Source organism: Triticum dicoccoides, chromosome 2A (genome assembly GCF_002162155.2).
Source record: "Triticum dicoccoides isolate Atlit2015 ecotype Zavitan chromosome 2A, WEW_v2.0, whole genome shotgun sequence".
Lineage (NCBI taxonomy): Eukaryota > Viridiplantae > Streptophyta > Magnoliopsida > Poales > Poaceae > Triticum > Triticum dicoccoides.
The window spans coordinates 77,774,440-77,789,620 of record NC_041382.1 but is presented as its reverse complement, the minus strand read 5'-3'; the positions used below and the strand labels follow the sequence as shown (position 1 = coordinate 77,789,620).

At 49.7% G+C, this 15,181-nt stretch overlaps 1 protein-coding gene and 1 long non-coding RNA gene across 2 annotated transcripts; both read left to right on the top strand.

The window, feature by feature from the left end:
• Positions 1-535: 535 nt before the first annotated feature.
• LOC119359004 lies at positions 536-3,851 on the top strand. The gene is made up of 3 exons (XR_005172348.1): positions 536-699; positions 849-1,152; positions 3,519-3,851. It is a non-coding gene; the product is annotated as an uncharacterized LOC119359004 (long non-coding RNA).
• Positions 3,852-8,355: 4,504 nt separating this feature from the next.
• On the top strand, positions 8,356-8,856 carry LOC119357627. Its single transcript, XM_037624510.1, has one exon. It carries the CDS (start codon positions 8,356-8,358, stop codon positions 8,854-8,856), a length of 501 nt encoding a protein of 166 aa, XP_037480407.1.
• The last annotated feature ends 6,325 nt before the right edge of the window (positions 8,857-15,181 follow it).

The window sequence follows — 15,181 nt, the reverse complement described above, 5'->3', positions numbered from 1 at the left end:
TACAATACCCGGCCAAACCTGAGACGGAGCATTGCCCAACTGCGCGTCCAGGAAGTCTCCATGGAAATCAGGGTCCTGAAGGACATTTTGCCTAGTCTCACGCATGCACTCCTCTCCTGGTTTGTAGGATCTCACGTATGCACTCCTCTCCTTCTCTCGCGCGCATATATGCTTGTAACCATGCACGCATTCAGTTTAACTCCCATTTCCCACAAACCCCCCGCCCCCTCGCTGCGCAGCCAAACCACTCCGCCCCCATCGAGCCCAGGGCGAGGAGCTTCCAGGAGCTAGCGTTTCCCATACCGATCGATGGCCGTCGCCGAAAATGTGCCGCCCTCGCCGCCGCCGCCGCCGCCGCCGCGGATCGTCGTCGCGGCGCTGGCGCTCACGCGCTCCGCCCTCGTGCCGATGCTGGCGGTCCGGCGCGCCCTCCGCGTCGCCGCCAGGGTCTTCCCCTACGTGGCATTCGCGCTCGCGTGGGCCATCTCCGCGGCCTCGGCTGCCAAGATCGTGGCGCGCCGCGCCTGGGGCGAGGGCTCCGCCCCCTTCCTCTTCCTCCGGGCGCTCACGTCCGCTGCATGCAAGGTCTGCACCTACGGCTTCCTCGTCCTGCTCGTGCTCGCCGTCCTGCTGCTGTGCGGCCTGTGCGTGGCGTACGTGATCGCACTTCTATCCGGACGCGGTACAGAATTCAAGAAGGTATCTCATGCAAATCAACTCCTCCCCTATGACATTTATTCTGGCCGAATTACAGCAGTATATAGGCTAGTCGATGAGTTCATCACTTCATCTGCAATATATACTCATGCCCACCCATGTGTTTTTGTTGAAATCGTTGTGCTCCTCAGCGTGCCCTGGGAGCGATCACGTGGGACTCGGTTGCGAACTCGTTTAGGCTTCCCCGCATGGCGGTGCTCGGATTCATCACAGTCGTGCCCTTCTTCGTGCTAGTTGTCGCCGGCCTTCTGTTGGCGATGATGTCGCATGTGGAGGGATCGGTGTCTCGGGGAGAAATGGTCGGCTTTGTAATCGTGGATGTGGGATTTTTTGGAATGCACGCGACGTCTTGCATTCTTATCATCCCAGCTCTAGCACTTGGCGCCTGGAGGTTCGACCAGGCTGACAGGAAAGCACAGTCGCAGTCTTGCTGAGGTACCTCTTCTTCCCATTTGCCTTGAAATATGCACGTCAGTTGGAAAGATCATTTGGCTGACAGATACATGGAGTCATTTATCTTAGTTTACTGACTACTTGTGTTGATGTTTGTTAAGATGGACTGTTGTTGTATGTAAAACCGATCGATGAGGATTTTGCTATTCCTCGGTCGTTGCATATTAGCATTCATGATAAAATTTGGATTGTCATGGATCTTATATTTGTGAGAGTAGCCAGCTGATGTAGTTCTACCATATGGAGTAAATTGCACAAAACCACCACTTTGAAGGGCTAGGTTTGCGAAAAACACTACAATACATTTTTTTGCAGAAAACATCATGTCTACGGTAATCTTTTTGCAAAAAACACTGATCGGCGGATTTGACTCAATTGAGCATGTTTATGATAGATTGGGCCTGCTAGTCAGGCTGACGTGGCACCGGCTAAGTAATTGCGACGTTGGCAAACGTTATCATCCCGTGTGGCCGTGTGGCCCTGTGGGGTCCACCTGTCATCGAAAGAAAAAAGAAAAAAAGCTGGTGGTCCGTGCTCTTCAACCTCCCGCCGCTGGACAGAGGAGCGCTGTGGCCGCCGGCGCTGGAGTCGACTGGGGCCCGAGGGAGCTCGCCGGTGACAGCTCTGGAACAGGCGCTCCGCGCCGCGTCCGGGGGGTGGCTGCGGGGTCGCATGGGACAGCCTGCAGCGTTGCCACCATGGGCCAAGCCGCGACGGCTAAAGAGCTGCGATGGCCGCGCCCACAGGGCTTCCCCGGAGGAACTCGGGGGCGGCAGCAGTTCGAGGGCATCCAGAGGAGTCGGTTACGCCAAAGGAAAGGGAGGGGAGGGCTGCTGGCAAGGAATTTGGCCAACGGGACGGGCGGCGGCACCTCGGCCATTGGAGGGGGGAGGAGCTCTGAGGCTTGGGGAAGGAGTTGAGGACTGCGAGGGGGCAACGGGATCCCTGCGCCCTCGCGAGCCACGCGAGGTCTGTGTCGAGGCAGAGCCTACCATCGTCGTTGCCGCATCGAGGCAGATGCCGCCGTTCGTCTGCCCTCGGCCGAGGCAGAGGCCTCCCCGCCACCAGTGCTCCCCCACGGATTCCATCCTTGAGCACGGCCGCCGCATCCCGGCGCCACGTTCCTTGCCGTCCTTGACCTTCCTCGCCTGGCTGAGACTCGCGACGCCGGCCTTTGTCCGCCGGCGTGTGCACTGCACTCAAACTGTTCGATGGAATGCCAAAGAGAGGCTTGATAGGCTGACAAGCGGGCCCCACATTCAGCAAACGTTTTCATGTAACGGTGTGAGAAACTGGTGCCACGTCAGCCTGACTGGCGGGCCCCATTTGTCATAAACTCAATTAACTGAGCCAGATCCGCCGATTAGTGTTTTTTGCAAAAAGATTACCATAGACGTGGTGTTTTTTGTAAAAAAATGTATTGTAGTGTTTTTCGCAAACCTAGCCTTCAAAGTGGTGGTTTTGTGCAATTTACTCTACCATATGCTTTTAATTTGTTACAAAGTAATGATAATATAAATGATCATTTCCATCTATTAGAAAAAAGTAATATTAATTTCTTACGCCCCATCGCCCCCTGTGATAGGTGTATCTTTGCAGCGAGTGAGATTATAGCAATGTTTGCATGCCTCCAAATTGTTGCGAACACCTTTCTTGAGAGCTCTCGTCATTGATAATTACTCCATTGAAACCGTAATGGAAAGACCCAATGTTTTCAAGTTTTGCCTATGGCATATGAGTATACTCTACTTGGCTTCTTTTGGCAATTGTGACTTTGTGCCATGTTCTGTGAGTCCGGTAAACATAAGTGTACTGTTTGATCATGTAAATAGATAACGTGACAGTAAAATGGCACACCTCTAGTCCTTTTAACGACTATCAACTTCCATTTGGCGCTATGCCCACTACATTTTGGTTCAAGTGCCAATATGTCTCTGTCCCCTGTTCTATGACTCAGTTTAATGTTTTTTTACAGTTTAGTAAAACGAAGTAAACTGTTTGATCGTGTAAATAAATAACATGACAGTAAATGGACACACATCTAGTACTTCAAGGTGGTGCCATGCCACTACATTTTGGTAGACGTTCCTTTGAGAACTAATTTCTGGCGTTGCAAGTTCGTGTCATCAGTTGTGTGTTTTTTAGCACTACCGACTGAAAGGACAAGAACAAATCAAATTCAATAACATTTCACAAGGTAGAAGTTACTTCATTGCTGGAAAATGAGTGGCATAACCTTAAGATTATAGTACTTGAAACTATACTATTGGATGCTTAATGTTGATATGTCAATGCTCTTTTATGTGGTATAATTTGATCAAATCTTTGGTTGGGTTATATATTGGCAGACGAAGCTAAGAAGAGAGTATGCCCGGAGAATGTGCCAAGGAGCTACAGTGCCCATTCCGCTGATGGTTGTGAGTGGTCCCAACAGACACAAGTTTTGAAAGGAAAAAGAGTCTTTGCAAACCTACTTCTTTCTACTATTAATAGATCCTAATCGTCATTAGCCATGAAACTTCTGTTGACTTGCTTATTTCTGCTATTACTACTCCCTCCGTTCCAAATTACTCGTCGTGGTTTTAGACGAGTAATTTGGAACGGAGGGAGTAGATCGTAACCGTCAATAGTCATGAAGTTTGTTGGGTTATTATGGGTCTGGTGATGATGGTTGATGCTACCCCGTGAAGTATTGGTGTAATGATTAGCTTTCAGTTTAAATAAAAAGAAAGAAGATATGATTAGCTTTTGTAATTGTATTTAATATTTAGTCCCTCTGGATGGGAATATATGTTTGGTCATTATGGGCACGGGAACTTAGGTGGTCAATTTAACAAGTGGAACATATATAATATGCCAAAAGAAGTATGTTTAGAAACTTCACTCAACGATGAATGTAAAACTGTTTTTATTTTTTTAAGAGTGAATTCCACTTTTTACCCCATATTTATACATTTGTGACACTAATTACCCCTTCGAGTGAAAATTCGTCTAGAATACCCCTTTTAAAATCTTTGGACCCTCGTTTTTTGATGCGTGTCCATCAGGTAAGGTGTGAGGTGACGCCCTGTATCCAAAAACATGTGGACGGCCACAAGGAGTGGAACAGATAGACAAGAGAAGCTTGGACAAGATCGCCAATGATGCCCTCCGATCCTTACAGTTTTTTTTACGAATCAATGATGCAACATGCCGATCCTATCGACCATAAACAAACAAAATGTAAAACTGGGATAAAACCGTGTTAAAAGTCTCCAAAATCTGACATTTCGATAAAAGTTCCACTAAATAGGGTAATATGTGTCACAAATGTACAACTACAAGGTAAAAAATGGAATTCACTCTTTTTTTAATGACAAACCATTTTTTTGCTAATCGAACCAAAGACTTACACACTTGTGTCTAACTTGTTCACACCCGGAGGGAGTAAACAATTTGGCGTTGGATATACAAATGGGTATGCCACTTAGGTGAGTCGATGGAAACCAAAAACCTGAACCAGCGGTAAGCTCCGTCTAAGTCAAACCAAGCCACTTTCTTGAAGGACCCCGATCCAATTCCATCCGCTGTGCCTCCAAAACCCTAATCCAGAGGTAAGTAGTAGAATGAAGTACTGTTGACACGAGATAAGTAGTGGAATGAAATAGTGTTGATACGAGATGTGCTTTGGCCTTGATACGAGATGTGTTTTGGCGTGGGCTAAATCGGTTGGGCATGCACAATTAAATCTGTGGCGTTCCGTGTAACGTGACGCACCACCAATTATGTTCGCGAATAGGCAGGCTATTGGGCCCACACGTTTGTGGTGTAGTCTCCTGCTTGCACGCCACCAGTAATGAGATAGTGGTGGCGTACGAAATATACCCATGCCATCATCATTTCAAAAATAGCAATGTCGTGGATAAAAAATGGCGCGCCACCAATTATGATTGTGTGTAAGTATTTTTGCACTTGTGTCAAAATCAGGTACAATTGGCCTCCTCATGTACTCCACTGTAGGTTCCTATCATAGTCTTGCATCGCCGTGTTCGTCCAGGTCACTGTACTGTCCCACAAGTTCTCATCCAATGGTGTGGGAGGGATGCATCAGATGCTATTTGGGAAGATTTGGATTCGTTGAGCGAACAAATTTCTCGATCAGTGGCATGGGGTCAAACCGGTACTCAAGAAGAGGGGGTTGTCAACGGCGCCAACTCTAATTGAAATATTGGGCCGGCGGCCCAGCCCAGACGCAAAGCTAAACTACCAGCCCGGCTTGCAGGCTGAGAATGGGTCCATTAAAGCCCGTAAAAACTCATTTCCTTATATACTAGTCTAGTCGTAGGGATCAACTTGGCGAAGAAGGAATTGGCCTTTCGGCCGGCTTGTAATTCAGTACTATAACAAAAGGTGGGGGAGGTTGGGAGGAATTTATCTGATAATACAACTAGTTCGTCTACATAGCCATGGATTCGAGCTTCTAGCCTAGTTTGATCCTCTAGATCGTGAGTACCATCGACATGTAGACATATGTATGCAGACAATGAAGACCGAATCCAAACAGATCCACTGAAGACAAACACCGACAAATCTCTTGAGATCTGCTGGAGACACACCTCCACACGCCCTCCGATGATGCTAGGCGCACCACCGGGACGTGGCTAGTCAGGGAGAACCTCATTCCATCTCCAGGGAGCCATCGCCGCCTCGCCTTTCCAAGCAGGACACAAAGCCTAGACAAACAGAAAAAAACACCTAAAAGGAAGCAGGAGCCCTCCCCCGACGAGGATCGAGATCCACACGCTTCCATGGCCCTAAGGCCAAAAAATACGAGGCAGATCAACCGTTGTACCGGTAGGAGGCGGAAACCCTAATTGGAGCCGCACGTGGGAAAAAGGGTTGAGACAGTTGGCTGGGAAACCTGCTATTACTGTGACTACCTGCTATGTAACCGAGAAGCATGATGTTGTCGACAACAACGAGTGGGGGTGCTCTTGTTCTGGTTATTATTTTTGAATAAGAAGAAACATTATCCAAATCTAGATGTCAAGAAAAAGAAATCCTACCATGTCCACATCTAAATAAAAAGCGTGGGAGAACACAAGCAGATTATACATTTGGCATTGCACTAATTGTGTTACTATAATCTTGCTTGTCTAAATACAAATTGTGTTATTTTGTTACCCAACTCTTCTATGCTTCATGCATATATATTTTCCATGATGGATTGTAAGCTCAATGCATCACTCGTCAACCACAACTATTCCTTTTTACATTCCGGTGGATAACAATAGAAGAAATCAGTGGAACATATTTCGGCTAGGACAAACTAGGCTGACACCTGCCTTCACTCTCCGTGGATGTGCCATTATTACTATGGCATAGACAAACATTACCAATTCACCATTAGGCATGTGTAATAGAATAATAATTAATTTATGTTTAAGGCTGGGCGAATTGTTTTCCTCATGTGTCCCCTGCGAGTATGGTTTCTGTCCTCCCGATGTGAGTTCCGATCTCCCATGTGAGACCTTGGTGGTGCTCCGGAGACCGAGACATTATGTGTTACGATTATGGTTTTGGTGTGTGACATGACCTCTGTGGCGGCGAGTTCCTCATCTAGAGGCAGGGGTAGCGGTAATCCGAAGAAGAAAGGATGATCATATCATTGGATATCTCAAGCTAATGAGATTGGAGGAACATTAATTGGATTACTTGTTTTTGAAGATGAGATTTTTGTGCCACATGGAGTCAAGTGGATGGCGGTGGTAGCGGGTTCATACCCATAACCACTTTACGGCCGAGGGTTTCATCATGAACATGAATATAGCTTGGAGTCCAGGTCATGAGGTGAAGATTAGAATGTGTGGAAAGTGTGGCCTGGAACATGTTTGTTATAATTTTCCTACCGTCTTGTTGGGGATAACCCAGTTTCAGGAACTATATTGAAATAGTGTTGCAGTTCAATACTTCAATGTAATGTACTCAAAAAATGATGATGTGAACAATAGTCGATTATGGACACATGAGAATTGCTTGACATTCTTACCATTGGTACGAACAAAGAACTTGGGACAACTGTACCCCCTGAGGCCACGCAGAGACGCCACAGTTGGCCGTGTTACCCCACCTTGACCTCGCTGCTCTGCTTCTTCTCCAGCATTTAACTGAACCTGCAAAAAATTGAAACTATCCATCGCAGCATACCCGGTTAGAACTTTTAGATAGGCGGGTGTATAATAGCAAACACCATCGTCGTATACCCGGTTAGAACCCGAACCCGAGGAAATGGGTTAGAGCATCTTTAGTAGACCCTGCATAAGTGACCAAACCCGCAAAATAACCGTGTTTTGCAGTTTCAGCCGAGAAAAAACGAGACCGAACAGACCCCGCAAAATCGTCCGATCCTAAATTTTTTTAAGGGGTTTTGTAAACGCGAACGCGAAACCCTCATATATACAGTTTTAAGAGCAACTTTGTCAGAGCCGTGCATACCGGTCAACGTTGGCGGTTGAGGAATCTTTGCTCCCGCCAATGCCATGAAGCTCACCAGGCCGCCGCCCCCGCCACGGCGCTCGCCCGCCGGCCGGCCGATAGCCGGCCGTCCTCCGTCCCGGCCGCCGCGCTCGCCCGTGGCTCTGCGGCTCTTGAACGGAGCTAGCTAGCTAGCTCAATCCGATGGCGCCGGCCATTCAATCCGCGCGCGTCGCACTCGCCCCGGCCACCCTAGCATCCGCCCGCGTCACACTCGTCTCTTGTTTTCCCTCGTCCGCCTGTCCGTCGGATTGACGCGAGGAAGAGGACGACTAAAAAAAGAGCTAGCTATAGGTCTGTTCGGTATATTCGGAGAATATTGCTTTTTACGGGTTGATTATACGGGGTCTGAGTCTGTCCTCACCCACGACGCCTACATATACCCTTTTCCGCAAACTGCAAAAGACTTATGCGGGTCGGGATTTTGCGACGTGTGCTAGAGATGCTGTTAGAACTTAGAAAAGAACCCGCAAACGGAAGAGCTCGCGGAAAAAAAAATTCCGAGCAAGTCGCGAGTCCCCGTTTCCTACAAACCCCCGGCCACCTCGCTGCGCCAACCCAAGTACCCAACCACTCCCACTCCCACTCCACTGTCCACACCACAGTCCACTCCCACTCCGCCCCCATCGAAGGCCGGAAGCTTCCAGGAGCTAGGGTTTTCCGTACCGACCGATGGCCGTCGCCGACGCGGTGCTGCCCTCGCCGCCGCCGCCGCGGATCGTCGTCGCGGTGCTGGCGCTCGTGCGCTTCGTCCTCGACCCGCTGCCGGCGCTCGGGCGCGCCCTCCCCGTCGTGGCGGGGGTTCTCCGCTACCTTTGCTTCACCGTTGCGTGGATTCTCTCCGCGGCCGAGGCTGCCAAGGTGGTGGCGCACCGCGCCTGGGGCGAGGGCTCCGCCTCCTTCCTCTTCCTCAAGACGCTCACGGACTGGGCTTTCCTGGTCTTGGCCTGCAGCTCCCTTGTCTCCCTCGCGCTTGCCGCGCTGCTCTTGTGCGTCCTCTGCGTGGCGTACACGATGGCAGTTCTCTCTGGATCCGGGTCAGAATTCAAGAAGGTATCATGCAAATTAACTCAATCTAGTAACATGTATTCTGGCCGAATTACAACACTAGTAGATCAGATGAGTAGCAGTAGTACTAGTGTTCCATTTGAGTTCATCACTTCATCTGCATGAATGCTCATGCCCATCCACGTGGCTTTGCTGAAATTGTCGTCCTTAGGGTGCCTTGGGAGCAATCAAGAGCGAGTTTGCCCCAGACTCGTACAGGCTACCCCGCGTTGTGGTGCTTGGATTGATCACAGATGTGTCATTCTTCCTCCTATTTGGCGCCGGTCTTCTATTAGCGACGCCTGCGTTGTCGCATGTGGAGGGATCGTTATCTCATGGAGAAATGGTCGGTTCTGTACTCAAGGATGTGGGGATAACTGGGTGCCTGGAGGGAGGACCGGGCGGACAGCAAAGCACCATCGCAGTTTTGTTGAGGTATATACATATATCTCTTCCCCTTTGCTTTGAAATATGCATATCAATTCAAAAGATCATATGGCTCACATGTACATGGACTCATATATCTTAGTTTACTGCCTACTGGTGTTGATATTTGTTAACATGGAGTATTGTCGTATATTAAACCAAAAAGGATTCTTCTATTTCCTCTAATCACTGCATATTGTTATTCATTATAAAATTGGGAGTGTTATTATGGATCTTAAATTTGTGAGTAGCCAACTGATGCATGCAGTTCTACCATATGCTTTTGTTACGAAGTAGTGAAAACACAATTGGTCAATTCCACGTATTAGAATAAAATAATCTTAATTGCCTTTGCTCCATCATCCCTTGTAATCGATATATCTTTGCAGCGAGTGAGATTATAACAATATTTGCATGCCTCCAAACGGTTTGCAAGCACCTTTCTTGTGAACTCCTGTCATCGATATTTACTCCATGGAAAGATCCAAAGTTTTCAAGTTTTGGCTATGACATATATGAGCCTACTCTACTTACCTGTTTTTGTCGATTGTGACTTTGTGCCATTGTTCTGTTGCTGGTAAATAGAAGTAAACTGTTTGATCATGTAAATAAATAACATGGCAGTATAATGGCTCACCTCCTTTAACAGTTATCAACTTCTATGTGGCGCTGTGCCACTACATTTTGGTAGAAGTGTCATCGTGCCTCTGTCTCCTGTTCTGTGACTCGGTTTAATGCTTTTATACTTTAGTAAAATAAAAAGAAGTAAACTGTTTGATCATGTAAATAAATTACATGGCAGTAGTACCTGGACGCTCATCTAGTACTTTAAGCTGGTGCTATGCCACTACATTTTGGTAGACGTGCCTTTGAGAACAGTTAAATTCCAACATTGCAAGTTCATGTCATCAGTTGTGTGTTTGTTAGCACTACCAATTGAAAGGAGAAGAAAGATTCATACTCATAAAAGAACAATCATATGGAAAATGAGTGGCATGGTCTTTAGATTAGATTTACAGTACTTGAAACTATCCTATTGGATGCTTAACGTTGATATGAGAATGTGGCAATATGAATATATGATCAAATCTTGCGTTGGGTAATTTGCAGATGAAGCTAAGAAGAGAAGGTGTCCAGGGAATGTGGCAAGGAGCCACAGTTCCCATTCCGCTGATGGTTGTGACTTACGAGTGATCCCAACAGATGCAAGTTTTCAGAGGAAAAGGAATCTTTGCAGGCTTGCTCCTTTCTACTATCAGTAGACCCTAATCATCATTAGCCATGAACACGTTTGCAGACTTGCTTATTTCTGGTATTACTAGATCGTAATTGTCTATAGCTGTGAAGTTTGGTGGGTCATTATGGGTGTGGTGATGATGTTTTACTCCGGGCTACTTGCTTAGAAGTTTGCACCAGAGTATTGGTGTGTATATGATGGTAGAATTCTTGCTCTCTGTTTGTAATAGCCATATCGGAAGACAATGATTCCACGAGACATTAATCTGGTGATGAATTGGTATGACTGCCGTCGGTTTGCACTATTCTTATGTTGAATAGTACTACTACAAGCTAGTAACAATTTGCAATGAAGTGTTGATACGAGATAGATGTGCTTTGGCCTGTAGACGCCGAGCGTATTCAAATTTTCCTTCTCCAAATCGATGAAAGAGTTCTTTGTTCGGCACCACTCCAAGACTAGAGTGTTGACAGTAAAGTAATATTATGTAGAGCGGAGCATCAATACGGACATAAGCTTCGTAGAATGGCCGACATCGAATCTACCCGTAATAATCATGTGTTGGTGGAACTTCCATGCTATATCCAAGGGGTAGATATTTGTTTGGAAGGCTTTGCATATGGCACTCTACCATGTCGTGCTATCCTAGCGAATTGACTTCTTAATAAAGTCGACACTCAATGGCTGGTATGCGGGCATGGAGTAGGGGATTTGTGATGTTCTAAACCTGTGATATCGAGCTACATCTATTACTGAAAAAGGCTTTCGCCCCGCTTTATAAATAAAGCATCCACCAAGCACAAAGTTCATAAGGTACCACTCGAAACACGAACACACCAAACGCCACCGCACGAAGGTCCAACACAAACGCACAAAACACAACACACACGCAACAATGGTTCAGCTGTGGGCACAGCACCACAAGCCCAACACAACACCCAAGGACGCACATACAACAAGCGGCGGTGGCGACGTCGACGAAGACACAGATCTAATCTGGCTCAGGTGGTGGTGGAGGGAGCGGGGGAGCCAGTCGGAGAGCCATCGCACGAAGCTGAGTGATGATGGAGGTGATGGCGTCTCTCTCCCTGGGGCGGCTAAGCGGCCGCCAAAGCTGCAAGTAACCAGACCATTTGAACAAAGCGTCAGTAGCACGACGAAGAGGGATACGCTGAATCACAAGTTTATTCCTAACAGTCCACAGCGTCCAGGCAAGGACCCCGATGATCAGCCACCTAGTGCGGCGTAATGCGGGGGGAATCGCCTGGAGTTCGGCAAAGAGAGCAGGGAAGTTGGTATGATCCCAGCTTCCACCCACAATCTCGCGGAAACAGCTCCAAAGGAACTGCGCAGACACGCAGGTGAAGAAGATATGGTTCGAGTTCTCTTCAGGCCCACAGAGTGGGCAGCGCCCGTCCCCAGGGCCATTGCGTTTCAGAACCTCAACGCCAGATGGAAGGCGGCCACGAATCCACTGCCACAGGAATATCTTAATCTTCAATGGGAGGCGAATCTCCCAAATAGATGAGAGCGCCTCATGACCGGGCGAGGGGGCGATGGCCGGATAGAGAGATTTGGTGGAGAATTGACCGGATGGTTCAAGGCACCATCTAGCGCGGTCATCGTCAGCCGAGAGGTCCGGCGCATGGAGAGCCACACAGTCAAGCAAATCCTGCCAGTCCGCATTCTCCGCAGGACCAAAAGGCCTGCGGAACGCAATGCGCCCAAGGTCGAGAAGGGCGTCTGCCACGGAGATCTGGGGGGCCACCGCAATGGAGAACAGGACCGGAAACCGGGATGCCAGGGGTGCGTCCCCAGTCCAGCGATCAAACCAGAACAGCGTGGCGGTGCCGGACCCGATCTCAATCGAGGTCCCTATCCGAAGGACCGGAAGGAGCTGGATGACAGATTGCCAGAATTGGGAGCCTCCAGAGCGTTGACAAAAGGTGAGTGGCTGTCCGCGGAGGTACTTCTGCTGAATAATGCGCAGCCACAGGCCACCATCTCCGTTGTTAATCCTCCAGAGCCATCGAGTCAAAAGGGCTATATTCATGCGTTTGGATGACATGATCCCAAGGCCGCCCTGGTCGCGGGGTTTACAGATCTCGGACCACTTGACCATGTGGTATTTCTGCTTGTCACCCTCGTCGGCCCAGTAGAATCGCCCCTGAACGGTGGCAATCTCGTGATGAAGAGTCTCCGGAAGGCTGTAGAAACTCATGATGAATAAGAGGAGGCTGGCGAGGGACGAGTTAATAAGAACCGTACGGGCCGCTTTAGAAAGCCATCGTCCCTGCCAGGGCTCGATCCGGTGTTGGAGCTTCCCCACCGTGGGGCGTAGCTCGGCCACGGTAAGCCTGGTGTCGCTAATGGGAATACCAAGATAGGTCGTGGGGAAGCACCCAAGCTGGCAGTTAAGCCGATCCGCGATGCTCTGCCGCTCGTCTTGGGAGTAGCCCAAGATCATCACCTCACTCTTGTCGAAGTTGATCCTTAGGCCGGACATCTGTTGGAAGCATAGGAGGAGGAACTTGAGGTTCGAGATATCACTCGCGGAGCCCTCCACCATGACGATGGTGTCGTCCGCATATTGGAGAAGGGAGACCCCGTTGCCTCCAACAAGGTGCGGGACAATCCCTTTGATGTGTCCAGCCGCCTTGGCCTTATCGAGGATGGTCGCCAACGCATCAACAACTATGTTGAACAGGAATGGGGAGAAGGGGTCGCCCTGGCGGACCCCACAAAACGTGGGGAAGAACGGGCCGATCTCCCCATTAATGTTCACCGTTGTGCGGCCGGAAGAGACCAACTGCATAACTCTGGTCACCCATCTATCGTCGAAACCTTTCCGAAGCAAACATTCCTGAAGGAAGCCCAGCTGACCGTGTCATATGCCTTGTGGAAGTCCAGTTTCAGGAAGACTGCCTTGAGGTGTTTGGAGCGCACCTCATGGAGAGCTTCGTGAAACACTAGGACCCCATCAAGGATATAACGGCCCTGGATGAAAGCTGACTGATCAGGGTGAGTGATCCGATCAGCTATAGGGGCCACCCTAATGGCGTACCCCTTGGCCAGGATGCGGAAGATGACGTTAATCACCGTAATCGGCCGGAATTGTCGGATGTCCGAGGAACCCGACACCTTAGGAATGAGCGTGATTACCCCATAATTCAGCCGGCCGAGGTCAATGGTCCCAGCCATGAACTCGTCAAATAGGGCCATCACCTCGGGTTTGATCACCTCCCAGAAGGACTAAAAAAACTTCACTGGAAGGCCATCCGGGCCAGGAGCCGAGGAGGAGTTCATGCCCTTAATGGCTGCCCAGACCTCCTCCTCGGAGAATGGGGCCGTGATGGCCGCATTGTCCGCCGGCGAGACGCAGCAGTGAGCAGGCCAAATGTCTTGCGCTAGAGCAAGACCTCCTCGAGGGGAGGCAGAGAATAGGTCTCTGTAAAAGCCATCAACATGCGCCCGGATGTCCTCCGGGCACTGGAGGAGGGTCGGGCCATCCCACAAGAGGGGGATGGAATTGCGGCACCTACGGCCATTAGCGATAGCCTGGAAGTAGGCAGTATTGGCGTCCCCCTTGAGGACCCAACTCTGTGTACCTCGCATGCGCCAGTAGGCTTCCTCGTCAGTGTAGATGACCGTGAGCTGATCTTCCAAGTCGTACCTACGCATCCATTCGTCTGTCGAGAGACCAGTAGTGTCAGCCCGTAGGTCGAGGGCCTGGATGTTGTCAAGGAGAGCTTTCTTCCTCTCACGGATGTCCCGACCCACGTTAGCACCCCATCCTTTCATGAACTGCCGTGACCGCTTGGCGCAGAAATGCCAAGAGTCAACGGCCGACATGGCCCTATGGGGGGCGTCCCGCGCCTCACGCCAGCGGCCGACCACCGCAGCAGTGAAGCCTGGCTGGCGCAACTAGAAGGTCTCAAAACGGAAGCATGGCGGCAGCGAAGGACGTTCATTCTCCGAGCAGAGGAGAAGGGGTACATGATCTGACCCAATCCACGTGATCGCTCGCAGCTTTGCTAGGGGACATCGGATGTCCCACTCAGGGGAGACGAAAACCCGATCGAGGACCGAACGAGTCGGATCGACTTGGCGGTTAGTCCAAGTGAATCTGGCCCCACACGATCGAGTTCCCACAACCCCATATCTGCGATGCAATCATTGAATAATTGCATCCGAGGAAAGTTCACTAGGTTATTGCTCTTGTCTTCCTCCGTCCGGATGAGGTTGAAGTCACCGCCAACTACCACCGGGAACTGGGCCGACGCAACCTTCCTCCTGAGCTCAGCAAGGAAGGTCTCCGACCTACGGTGGTCGGCCGGGCCATAAACCGCGATGATCTCCCATTTAAAGTTTAGGGACCGTTCGAAAACCTCCATGCTCACAAAGAACTCTCCCCGGTCCATGCCCCCAACCTCAAGGGTGGCATCCTTCACACCTAGGAGGATGCCCCCCGAGTGGCCTGCGTTCCCACTAGAAGGAAGCCAGTGCCAGGCGAATAGGTCGGAACTCAAGTGCTCCAGTTCCGACAGGGAAAATTCAGTACGCATCGTTTCTTGGATGGCTACTATGTCAATACGCTCGGTTCGCATGTATTCAATGAGTTGGCGGCGTCGACCATCTTGGCCGAAACCGCGGATGTTCCAGAATAAGGCTCTCATCAGGCATCCATCGGGGGGCTGCTTGACCCCAGGACACGTGACGCGCTCTGGGCGCGGAAAGCCCTAGGACTGCAACCACTAATTAAGGAAGTGTTGCAAGTTGATACAGCAT